Source organism: Haplochromis burtoni, unplaced genomic scaffold (assembly GCF_018398535.1).
Source record: "Haplochromis burtoni strain Fernald_Lab_line unplaced genomic scaffold, NCSU_Asbu1 Contig_146, whole genome shotgun sequence".
Classification (NCBI taxonomy): domain Eukaryota; kingdom Metazoa; phylum Chordata; class Actinopteri; order Cichliformes; family Cichlidae; genus Haplochromis; species Haplochromis burtoni.
The window spans coordinates 508,903-521,454 of NW_024582507.1; the positions used below are offsets into that span (position 1 = coordinate 508,903).

General features: G+C 39.9%; 3 protein-coding genes across 3 annotated transcripts in view; 1 reads left to right on the forward strand and 2 right to left on the reverse strand.

Moving 5' to 3' along the window:
• Positions 1-2,438, reverse strand: part of LOC102297514 (14-3-3 protein beta/alpha) — a 4,605-nt gene extending 2,167 nt beyond the window's left edge. The window contains exons 1-4 of the mRNA XM_005931759.3: positions 2,292-2,438; positions 932-1,233; positions 714-837; positions 72-235 (exon numbers count right to left, since the gene is read on the reverse strand). Of these exons, the coding sequence (XP_005931821.1) occupies positions 72-235; positions 714-837; positions 932-1,225 (582 nt within the window). The 5' untranslated portion in view covers positions 1,226-1,233; positions 2,292-2,438. The remainder of the gene's footprint in view (positions 1-71; positions 236-713; positions 838-931; positions 1,234-2,291) is intronic.
• Positions 2,439-5,338: 2,900 nt separating this feature from the next.
• ognb (osteoglycin, paralog b) lies at positions 5,339-7,023 on the forward strand. The gene is made up of 6 exons (XM_005931758.3): positions 5,339-5,562; positions 5,655-5,733; positions 6,096-6,260; positions 6,345-6,547; positions 6,631-6,723; positions 6,835-7,023. The coding sequence occupies exons 1-6, from the start codon at positions 5,464-5,466 to the stop codon at positions 7,003-7,005; spliced, it is 810 nt and encodes a 269-aa protein (XP_005931820.1). The 5' UTR covers positions 5,339-5,463; the 3' UTR covers positions 7,006-7,023.
• Positions 7,024-7,745: 722 nt separating this feature from the next.
• On the reverse strand, positions 7,746-11,109 carry LOC102296917 (small integral membrane protein 4). The gene is made up of 2 exons (XM_005931757.3): positions 10,855-11,109; positions 7,746-8,120 (listed from the first exon to the last, which is right to left on the reverse strand). The coding sequence occupies exons 1-2, from the start codon at positions 11,006-11,008 to the stop codon at positions 8,029-8,031; spliced, it is 246 nt and encodes an 81-aa protein (XP_005931819.1). The 5' UTR covers positions 11,009-11,109; the 3' UTR covers positions 7,746-8,028.
• Positions 11,110-12,552: the final 1,443 nt, after the last annotated feature.

The following is a 12,552-nucleotide window of genomic DNA, read 5'->3' on the forward strand; positions in this document are numbered from 1 at the left end:
CCCCCCCTCAATTCATTTGTTAAAAAGCTCCAAGACATTTTAAAGCTATGCATGTAAGCCAGAGTACATACTGTTTTAGCCAGGGTACAGGCCTTGTCCGGGTTGTTTAGGATTTCATAATAGAAGACTGAGAAGTTGAGGGCCAGGCCAAGCCTAATGGGGTGTGTTGGCTGCATCTCACTCTTGCTAATGTCAAAAGCTTCCTGGTACGCCTTCTGGGAATTATCCACTGTAGCTGTGAAAGCATAAGGAAAAAGATAAATAAAACTATAATGAACCAATTTTCAGCAACTTAAAAGCAGAAAAATTAGACTATGAATAATCTCAAACTGTATTGTAACATTCATTAATATGGCAAAATTTTCTTATTCCACATGGTGCCATCTCTGCATTTACTGTAGACTGGCCACAAAATTTTCTGGCCTTTTCAGCTTGTCTTCAAGTATGCCAGGTTCAACTACATAGGTTTCTTATTTGGAGGGTTTTTTATTGCTAAAAAGTGCAATCAGCTGTTGCTGAAAACAAAGCTGTTGACAGAACAATAATTAAAAAAAAAAAATCCAATAAAAAGCATCATGATTCTGCTCTTTTAAATCAACACATTTAGGGATTTCAGATTACACATTATTGATTAACTTAAAGTTTCTTTCACCACTCTTTAAAAGGACACTGCAGTAAAACAAAGTTATGATGTAAACTGTGTTTTCACTTACTCTTCTTATTATCCCCAGACGCAACCTCAGACAGGTATCTATAATAGTCGCCTTTCATTTTCAGATAGAACACCTTGCTTTCAGGATTAGATGCTTTGGCAATGAGAAATTTGTCCAGTAGCTCCTGAAAACAGCAGTAAAGGTTTGTTCAGATTCACAATAACACGTACCACTTTCACTAGAATCTAAATTGGGACTGAATAATGAGAAATCCTTACAAGCACATCGTTGCAGATTTCTTGCAGCTCAGCTTCTATCTTCTCCCGGTATTCACGTGCCATCTCCTGTTTTTTGTCATTGCCCTCAGTCTTCTGCTCAATGCTGGAGATAACGCGCCAGGATGAGCGGCGCGCTCCTACAACATTCTTGTAGGCAACAGAGAGAAGGTTGCGCTCCTCATTTGACAGCTCAGAGTCTTGCTCTGTCACTGCCTTCATGGCTGAAGCCATGTCATCATAGCGCTCAGCCTGCTCAGCAAGCTTGGCCTTCTGTACCAGGTCGCTCTTATCCATTTTCTAGACTGGGAAAAACAAGACAATATTAGAAACAGCTACAGTTGCAATTCACCAAAACACAAGAAAGAATGTTTCAGGCACATTAGCCATTCACACCTGTGTGGTGTGTGCGTTATCTTAGTTCACACGAACTTGCTTCACCTTGCCGTGGCACACCTGAAAACACTTAATTCAATGACAATTCACAGGGCATGCTTTGTGAACTGGGCTCTTTGGCAAGTGGGTCAACCACACTCATCTCTTGCTATGGTTAGCCGCTAGCCAAGTTATTAGCTAACCCTGCTTCGCCCTTACCGTCCCAACCCAATTTCATATTCACGAGTTGAATCAGAACTCTTCGCATATCCAAATATGTCAAACCGTGTATAATTATTTGCTCTGCTGCCTTTTTGGCTCGCTTGACGTTCTTTCGACCGACACTTGCTGTACCAGCGGAAGCCTTCCCGGGTCATGTTTAATGCCCTCCCACAATGTTGCTAGCAAGGCTAGCGAGGATAGTAGATTTTCTAAATCGCGGCTAAACTGGCTTAACAAATACGACAGTACATAGTAGAAGACTTCATATTTTTCGTTCATATTTATAGCCGCTAAACTATCGTATGCGCGATAACCAAAGTAGGAAAAAACGAATGTAGTAGCTAACAGTTCGCTAGCATCGCCGCTAACAGTCACGGCTAGGCCAGCGAAAGCAACCGCGAATTTTTATGTAAAAATACGCGGTTTGGGTGATGGCAGTTAATATTTGTCATTTTAAGTAGTTATTACGAAGGGGAATACTGAACTGCACCGTATTACTTTCGCTTTGATTTCGTTTTAAGTAGCTGTAGCAGGGCCCGCCCTGGCTGCCGAGCCTGTCAGAACAAAGTGTCACGGAATCTCACCGTCCGCTAGCAAGCTAGCAGCTAACGCTAGCTTAGCCTTTCACCAACCGAGCTAGCCGTTATGTTTCGCTTCTCAGTGGGATTCGAACGAACGCGATAGAACAGGCTTTCGAACAACGAGCTACCAATGAAAACCTAGTGTTAGCATGCGATATTCATACATTCGAGGTTATTGCACTTACGATTGCGGTGACTTTTAATCCTACTGTTTTTTCTTCTTCTCGCTCGCTCTGTGGACGATTCAGCCTCCGTCCTCCGTCTCACTTAGCGTATCGTTCAGGGCAGTACCACTTCCGCTACACGGGCACTTCTGTTTCCTCTTTTCTCACCGCACATCTGCCTTACGTAATGCAGCCTCTGCTCACACGGTAAAGGCAATCAATGGATCCAAGCGTATTTCTTTATTCAGAATTAATTCAACTGTTTGATACTCTTGCATTACATTGCTACAGTATTGACATATATATGCATTCAGCATATATATGCAAGCTAAATGTATATGTGAAGGTCGCCAACTGGATGATTTTGTGATTTAGTACTCAGCCAAAATAAACATTATCCGCACGAGAGGAGCCCTCTTTACCATTTAAATGGGTTACAAGACTATAGACATGTATGATCAGATAATTGGAGGGTCATGTGGGTTTAAATTAAAACAAAGAAACAAAATAATACTTTCCATATTGATGATCAAAGGTCAAGGTCAGCGTTTTTCTCAAGGGCACTTGAGCAAGTCAAGATTTTAATGAGTGCAGGCGGTTGCTTGAACCTGATAACCAAACTGACGACTGAGGTTAATAGCAGCAGATATAAATATAAATGTAAATTTTCTATATATGTAAAAAATTATTCATCTTCTACATATTTTTAAAGCAATTATTTGTGTTAATAAAATAAATGTCAACACAACAGTATAACCAGTCTTGTTATTTTCACAGCAAAATAGTATTTATTATTCTTAGTTGCACTCCTGTTTCCTCTATTTGCTTACACTCCACCTTCAATGGCTCTGTGTGCACATCTCCACCCTTCTTAAGTCATATAAGATCATTTTTGTCTGTGAAGGTCATTTTTGTCCCAACTCCAGTAGAAACTGAGGTCAGGCTGTGTTGCATAAGTGCACTTAAAATTGCAAGTTTAATAATACTTTTTCTATTAAATCATTATGCAGATAATTACATCTGTAACCTATTTTTTTCCTAATAACTGATGTTCTACAACTACTGTACTAAGGCCTGTCACTCCATTGTGTATGTCTGTGAAGGTTCTCAGTCATCCAGGTCATCGTAGTCAAAGGAGCTTGCAAAGAAAAGCGTCTGGACTTCTTTAAGTTGCTTGAAGACGTTTCACCTCTCATCCGAGAAGCTTCTTCAGTTCTAAGGTCAAATGGTGGAGAGTCCCAGATATAAACCTAGTGGGAGTATCCCCCCACAGAGGGACAAAAGGACCCCCTGATGATCCTCTAATCGCCTGAGCCAAGGTGTGAAACTGGGTGTGGGTCCCAATCAGCCAGAGTTTCGGGTGAGTTCATTGTGAAACCTGGCCCCACCTTATCATGCGAATTCCTGAGATCAGATGGCCCAGGATGTGAGTGGGCGTTAAGGCGTCTGGGAAGGGATCTCAAAACTGGATTATAGATGGCAGAGAGTTGGTGTCGTAAACCACCGCCTCTGTTCAAAGATGGTCGCTCACAGTGGACATAGATGGCTTCTTGGGTGGCTGTAGCTCAGGTGGCAGAGCAGGTCAGCCACTAATCAGAAGGTCAGGTGGTTCGATCCCAGGCTGCCTCCTGGCTGCATGCCAAATATCCTTGGGCAAGATACTAACCCCATGTTTGCCTACTGGTGGTGGTCAGAGGGCCCGGTGGCGCCAGTGTCCGGCAGCCTCGCCTCTGTCAGTGCGCCCCAGGGCAGCTGTGGCTACAATGTAGCTTGCCAGTGTGTGAATGCTGTGTGTGAATGGGTGAATGACTGAATGTAGTGTGAAGCGCTTTGGGGTCCTTAGGGACTAGAAAAGCGCTATACAAATGCAGGCCATTTACCATTTTTCTTTCACTCCTCTTTCAAACCATCTGTCCTCTCTGTCCAAAATGTGAACATTGGCATCCTCGAAAGAGTGTCCTTTATCCTTAAGATGCAGATGGACTGCTGAGTCTTGTCCTGTGGAGGTGGCTCTTCTGTGTTGTGCCATGCGCTTGTGAAGTGGCTGTTTGGTCTCTCCAATGTAGAGTCTCATGGAGACATCCCGCCACTGTCACAAGCATGTTACTCCCACTAGGTTTATATCTGGGACTCTCCACCATTTGACCTTAGAACTGAAGAAGCTTCTCGGATGAGAGGTGAAATGTCTTCAAGTAACTTAAAGAAGTCCAGACACTTTTCTTTGCAAGCTCCTTTGACTCCATTGCGTACTTGTGTGCATGTGTGTGTGTGTCTACAGCAATCTCATTTTACGTGTCAAATTAAAATTTACAAATCTTTCCTCAATGAAAAAAAAGGAATTAATTAATCCTATTTTTTCTAATCATTATAAACTTAGATTTAAACTTAGATTTATTTAAAAAACAAAGAAGTAATGTTTTTTGGGGGGGAGATTAGGTTCTGATTTGAAGAACCTGGCTGTTCATGGTTTTAGGAGCAGCTTCTGCAACGGACTGATCTGATGTATGCTTAGAATAATTTGGAGAGTCTGATCTATTGGAAGTTAAGTTAGTAAATGATGGAACAGTAACTATCAAACTATGTGAAAGGTCGAGGCTGTAGTTAAGGCAAGCTGTTGTGATCAAACAATCAATAGAACTGATCGGGACACGTTTTAGTGGACAGGCACAGGACAATAACCTCAACCACAGCAGTTATTCAGAAAGAGAGTCACTTCTGATAAAGAAGCAGTCCAAATGGATGGAAAACAATCCAAGTAAAAAGATACTCAACAGTTTGCTCTCTCTGCTTCACTGCTGGTAAATCAATCAGTTTTTCAAATTTAATACCTTCATCCAGTACCAAGCTGTTCCCCCAGTAACAGCAGTGACACCCACAGAATTTAACTGTTTCATGCATTGGGTTTACTCAATGGTTTTCTTATGATCCAAAGTTTTCATCACTTACATCCCCATCGAGCTTTAAATGCTCATCTGTTGGACAGAAATAAGGCGACACAATCTTAAAGAGTGACCCGGACCAGTCGATTTGACACAAACACAGCGTGTATTGAGTTAAAACTAGTTTCCTTTTCTTACTCAGCAGTATGCTGGCAGCTTAATAAAAGTGGATGGAAAATTTTCCTTCTCAGATGTACCCCAGATCTCAGCCTAGCAGACAGCTCTGTCCTCCTCTCTCCAGCCACTGAGGCACAATGATACCATTAAGGATTTTAATTTTCACATATGTAATGCTCCCATGGATAGTGTCTTCTGCAGCAAAGGGTGAATACATGGAAGCAAGAACACCTGCAGTAAGAAAGCTTTGGGGGGAGGTTCAAAACTATCTTCAAGGACGATATGCACAAAAGTGAGAGCTAACTGAGATGATTTCTTCTTTTTGCAGAAAGCTACGGTACGTGCGTCGGACTATGGCGTCCTGCAAGACACAGATACTGATGGTGGAGTACTTCCAAAAGCAGAAGGTAAGGTTTATTAAAAAAATAAATAGTTTTCCACAACTCTTTCAAAGCTGATTATGCAACACTTGCAAAGGCATTCTTCCACATTTTTGTGAATGGAGCTAAAGCTCATGTTACGTAATAATGGGACTGATCAAGTGTCCTCGGCTAAACTAGGTGCAGTGCATTTTCAAGTGCATACACAACTGTTTCTAGTTTAGTTGCAGCTAATTAAAGGACCTGTGTGTACACATTTATTTTTGTTTTGCTGGATTTTTGTTTTCTTTTGTTTGTTTGTTTGTTTGTTTGTTTTGGGGGGGGGGGGGTTGTTTTGAGAAGTGTATATAAATGATGCCATATGATGAAAAGATGTGTGATCATTTCAGTTTTGCCAACATGTCTACTGTGCGTTTGTCTGAGTGGATCAGTTTACTGCGAGGACGTGTCCCCTGACATGTCAGCCGTGCCAACCCTGCCAAAGGAAACGGCGTATCTCTATGCTCGCTTCAACAAAATCACAAAAATACACAGGGAAGACTTTGCAGACACAGGTAAATCAATACTAATAATTTTAAAAATCCTTTGAAGTATTCTTCTCCTCTTAAGTTTTTACTTCCATTATTTGTATTTTTCAGCTACTTTAAGAAGAATTGACTTGTCTGGGAATCTCATCTCTGAGATAGAAGACGGATCTTTCTCAAAACTTCCCAATCTTGAGGAGCTCAAACTCGCAGAAAACAGACTGACCAAACTTCCCATGCTGCCATCCAAGCTAGTAACTTTTAATGCCAATTTCAACAGGCTTATAACCCAGGGTGTAAAGGCAAATGCTTTTAAAGTAAGTTGGCAAGTAAATGCCTAATGTTAAACCCCTGCAGAAATCATCATCGCATGTTAAATAGTGGCCTTGTGTTGTTGCAGAAACTCACGAGACTGGCATACCTTTATCTCGGAGACAATGAACTGACAGCCGTCCCCCATCTTCCAGAGTCTCTTTACGTTGTTCATCTGCATGTAAGTTCATCTGTTATTTATTTTGGAAAAAAAAAACTGCAGAAGAAATGAAATTTGTTTTCTGTCTGGAAGTTGTAGCCAAGGTTGTGTTCTTGAATTGATCTCCTGCAGAACAACAACATCTCAACAATAACAGATGAGACATTCTGCAAAGGAAACACAAGCCACTACATTCGGACCAACATGTACGAGGTGAGACTGGATGGGAACCCCCTGAAGCTGTCGGAGCACCCTAACAGCTTCATCTGTCTGCAGTCTCTCCCTATTGGCTGGTACAAGTGAAACACAAAAGAAACTGAGGCAGACTTTGTGAGTCAGTTCTAGAGCCCGACCAATATAGGATTTTTAAAACTGATACCACTAATTGGATATTTAAAAATCTGATATATCTGCCGATATTTTTTTTCCTTTTGGGCAGACAAAACAAAGATTTCCCTGGCATTTCTTATTTCTAGTTATTCATGAGTCCTTACTAAGGTAATGTGACAAAGTTGTGGATTTACATTCTGCCCGACTCTGCTCAAATCAGCTGGCTGTTGTGTTCATCGCATTTCGAACATATGCTGCCAACAGGAAAGTTGGGGTGTGTCCTCTGATGGCCAAGCTATGCAACAACATAATGCCTCTTCTTTACTTGTTAATGAAATGTGTCGCTATGCACGTATCGGCAGATAGCCAATATCGGCTGATAATATCAGCTGGCCGATATATCGGTCGGGCTCTAGTGAGTTCTTGGTAAAGTGAAGGAGAGTGGGATTAAGATGCACAGTTAGTGCACAGAAAAAATATAAATAATGAAAAATAAAGTTCTTAAGCGACATTTTTATAGTGATACATATATCGCACAGTTGAAAACTTACACAATTAGAATTGTTGATCAAAAAGATTTGATCAACAAATGAAACAGTGTGGGTTTTGTTTAAAAGCAATATCCAAAATAAAAACAGCTTTAGTCATTTTTTTAGTTGGTACATGGCGAAGATGGTTTCTCTAGCTGGTGCTATGCAATGTTTGTTTTTTTAAAAATATGAGGCATTACAACGATGAGATCTCAATATGGTTTCCACAAACAAATAATGCCTTTGTCGTCATTATTTTCATCTTTCTGAAACGGATTCTTCTACCCTGTTGCTTTATACTGCAGTGCTGCAAATGAACACTATACAAATAATAAAACCTGCATGTTGGAAGTCATTGCACCATCAGCTTTTCACTCGTTTCTTTAGCAGCATTCATAATTGCATGGGTGTCCCACACTGTCTTTAGATGACGTGTCAAGTCCTTATTTAATCCAATCATCATCTTTCACTTGGCTGGAGACTGATTGAGAACTATCAATCCATCTGCTATCTTTTGCTGGTACTCTCGTTCTGACTGTTTTCTTCTGTAGACATCATCTGGAAAGAAAACAGATTCAAAAGACTGAAATGTGTCTCCAGTAAAAACTGCACAGAGAAAGCATTCTGGATACTTGACACTGATGTTTAACTGAAAATGTGCCAACTATCAGTTTATGTGTCACGGTAAGAAACACACTGGTTTATGCTACTAAACTGTCAGTGTCAAAGTGAGCATGCACAGCAGATATTTTGGCTTGCTGAAGAAGGAAAGAAAGACACATGTAACCGCATAACATTAGTAATGAGTGCATACCACTCAGGTGGGGCAGTTCCAGGGTTCCGGATTTTTTTAAAAATCCCCCCCCCCTCAAAAAAAAAGAAGAAAAAACACCTTTTTTTTCACTGCTGGATAATAAAAACAGACATTTTCACTTGCAGAGGCAGGTGGAAAAAGTTGGTGTTTCCTTTTTCCCTCTGCTACTGCAAGTGAAAATGTCTGTTTTTATTATCCAGCAGAATTTCTAAGCAATCTGGGCAATATCTAATATCTATAACAAAATGACTGCCAAGCTGACAAACAGCACAGGGAATAGTTTTTTTTCTCCTCAGTAGAGAAAAACACTTCTTTTGTCCCCAAATGGCCTCTCAATATCACAGGATAATATGTGCAGGGTGGATTTTTTTTTTTTTTTTTTTTTTAAACACAAGAGGATTTGAGCCCTTTTTAGTTCTGACAGCACATCTGGAATAATGAGAAATGGGTTTAGTGAGAGTAAAAACACACTGGAGTCCTTTTTCTTTTCAGTCTTTGAGTGACCCCGCTCACTCTATCTCTAGCATTGTGACAAATGTTCCCTGCTTTCATGCATTCACTGGATGGTCCATTTTCTTCAGCTAGAAAATAGTTCCCCCCATAACTAACTAACCTACCTGGACATATTATAAATTAAATGTTAGCAGGAAAAAACAAAACAGTTTGCACCATTAGATCATAACATTTTTGCACTCACCCGGACATTTACTGACAACTTCCATGTTTTGTGTATATATCAATAACACAGCAACATGTGCATCAGCATTTTTTTAGTCTTTAACCTGTTTTTCCAACTTGAGTGGGTGTTCGTATAATTAGGTGGAAACTTGTTTTTCCAGTGATTCTGACACCATAGTTCTTTAAAGTGCATTTGTTATTTAACCACTGTACTCAAGTACTTAACTGGACCACCTACAACATTACCACATTTCAAAGGGACACACAGAGTATTACATGTATTTAATGGATGGTTACTAGTTATTTAAAGATTAATATTTCACAAACAAAGTTATTTATTTTTTAAAAAATAAGTTGTTTATATACTACTGCTTTATAGCAGATAGTGGTTTAAAAAAGCTCCCAGATATAACATTACAACACTGTTTCTACATTAATATCTTATGGTTACAATAATTACTGGAGCCTGTCCCAGTTGTCATAAGGCACGAGGCGGAGTACACCCTGGACAGGTCGCCAATCTGTTGCAGATCTAACACATACAGACAGACAATTGTTAACACCTACAGCTAATGTAGAATCACCATTTAACCTAACACACATGTCTTTGGACTGCGGGAAGAAACTGAGGTACACACAGGGAAAACAATGCAGACACAGAAACTGCACAGAACAAGGCCCCAGGTTAGATTCAAGCACAGTACCTCCTTGCTGCGACAACAGAGCTAACCACATTGCCCTTAAAAGAAAATGAATATTTTTACAATTGCTTAATTTCTTTAGGAGGTCAGCTCAAGCCTCCAAAACATGAGGATTTCTTGATTATATGACTGTAAACATAAAGGTTCCAATCAACTGGCCAACTGGGGCCTTTCAGTGTGGAGTCTGCAGTGTGGTGCCTGTGTGTTTCCTCTGGCAACTCTGACCTCCTCCCACAGTCCAAAGACATTCACATTAGGTTAACTGGTGGTGGTGTTAATGTGAGCCGCTCTGTCTCTGTGTGTGTAAGCCCTGCAAAAGACTGGCAACCTGGATGGATTTGGCCCAGTAGGAATCCCAGTAGAAGATAGGCCCCGCAAATGGCCTAATTTGGTTTGAATAGCCATCTATCCAACAGGGTGAGCAAACCCTTTTAAAGTTTGCTTAAAAACACTTGATCTTTAGCGTATTCTGTGTCACACGCATTAAATTGGTGCCATTTGTTCTACGACATAGTTATCTCCAGTAATTTGGGATAATTATTCCATAATAAAACGTGTGTTTGTTTTTCAGCTCTGAAAATGTAATGTTGGCCTCTTCTCCTCCTTCTGAATTCATGAAAGCTCAAAAATGCCTCCCATTGGGAGGACCTGTAACTCACAGTTTTCATACTGTTAACAAATAATAACATTGATAAAAAATCATCTGATTCTGATGGGATCACATGGGAACTCTTCTCTGATTAGACTGCTTTTAGACCCGTTTGGAAGGGTCGACAAAAGTGTTGGTACACACCGTAGGTACCTACAACTATCTAGTAACTACTGACTGTAGGCACTCTCAAGTGTGTCAAGATCACTGTAAACTCGAGGTAAACACGTGTATGAAAGCACTGACCACAAGCATTGGAGTAATTTCCCAAACCGGTAGCTAGCATATAACCAAAAGAAGAGCACACTGGCGCCTTTTATTTGTCCTTTATCATTTGCTAGGTCAGCTAACACAGCTAGCCTAACTTATTAAAACTAGCTAACTTATCTATTAAATAGATACTCAACGTGTCGGTTAGACTAGCTGAGTGAACCCATGGCTTACACTTACAGAAAGTCTCTTGTCCTATCCTCACGTTGATCATGATCCACTCCATGATTCCCCCGATACAGAAAAAGATTGGAAGGAACCTGTACGCACCGAGGCGACGTTTCCCCGGGACAATGTTCAGTAAGTCTTTAATGGTTTTACTCCTGTGAAACATCCCGACACACAAACTGTGTCCTAACAAACACTTCCACGGCGCCCCAGAGAAACTCTGAAGGTGAACTGTTAAGAAACAGCGTGGGTAAATACGAGCAGCACGTCCTTAGCAAATGTTATGAGAGCAACGGACGTGCTAAGTTGGGTGCGTTCATTTTGTACACTGGCTTAAACAAAACGGGCGGAACACTCAAGGATCTACAGACTAACTGAGAGCAGCTCGAGGATTTGAAGGAAAACCAACGCACCCAAGAAGAGTCGTAACATCCGGGTGGTATCGGTGTATGTCAAGTGGTGATATTCTGCTCCTTTATGCATAACATGACAGAAAAATACACAATGGGTGTAATATCTAACTATATATTATTGTTTCCATTGCTTTTTACGCATTCTCTGAAACTTTTGAAAACGACCTCCGATTCATACCTGAGAATGAAAATGGACTATTTTTTAAGTATGATGTTGAATCTGAATAAATACAAGGCAGGAAATGAATCAGTCTTGTATTTGTAGCAAAGAAAAGATGCAGTTACACCTGTACAAAATTACATCGCCTTTTTGTACTAAAGCTTTTGGTCTCACAAACATTGAGAATTAATGCCTAAATTCAAATATTCAGCTGTCTGTTAATGGCAAAAAGCCCCCAAAACATATCCATCACTATCCAGGCACTGCTACAGTTTCTATTTTCATTCACGTCTTTCACTTTTTTGGATTTGAAATCTATAGCTAAGGGGACTGAGGACAGTGTAGGCAAAAAATAATTTAAGAGGTGCAGGCTATGACACACATTTAGTTAATAAAATATTAAAACCTCTTTTTTTAAAAATCTGTGTATAGGCTACACATTTTTACAATTCACGCAATGATAAATTAAAAATATTATTTAAAAAACTGTTCTTTTCTACAAATGTTCATTGACACTCTATCATACCATACACTTACATCATCCCATCTGTGCTTTACCAGATGGGATGATGATTATTATTACTACTATGAAAGTATCACTTGTTATTTATTCTCTTATCACTCTTATCACTCATTAACACTCTGTCCTTTTCTGCCTGTTTGCACTAATGCACATACTGATAGTTCTCATCTGTATCTTGTTTTTTTTACTGCAAATCTGCACACATTGTTTCTGTTTCTCTTCCTGTTTCTATCCCTATTGCATTGAGGATGCAAAAGGCACAAGAACTTCCCTCCAGGTTAATGAAGTTCTCATTGTATATTCATAGTAATCTAGTTTTTGGTCAAAACCACAGGGAGCCAGTGGAGAGAAGTAAAAACAACAACAACAGCAACAACAAAATGCCACCTGGCGTAGGCAAAAAATAAAATAAACACAAAACTTAATTTTATGATTATATCTCCTTATATTTTGGACCTGAAAATGTACATCAGACTGGTGAGAAAGATCTAGTTTTTCATGTTTTTAAGAAAATTGTACACTGCAAACCAAAAGAAGTTAGTAGAACTTAAAAGTTGAAGCTTATCCCACCTCCAATATTTTGATTACATTTAAAAAATACTTAGCAAATCAAC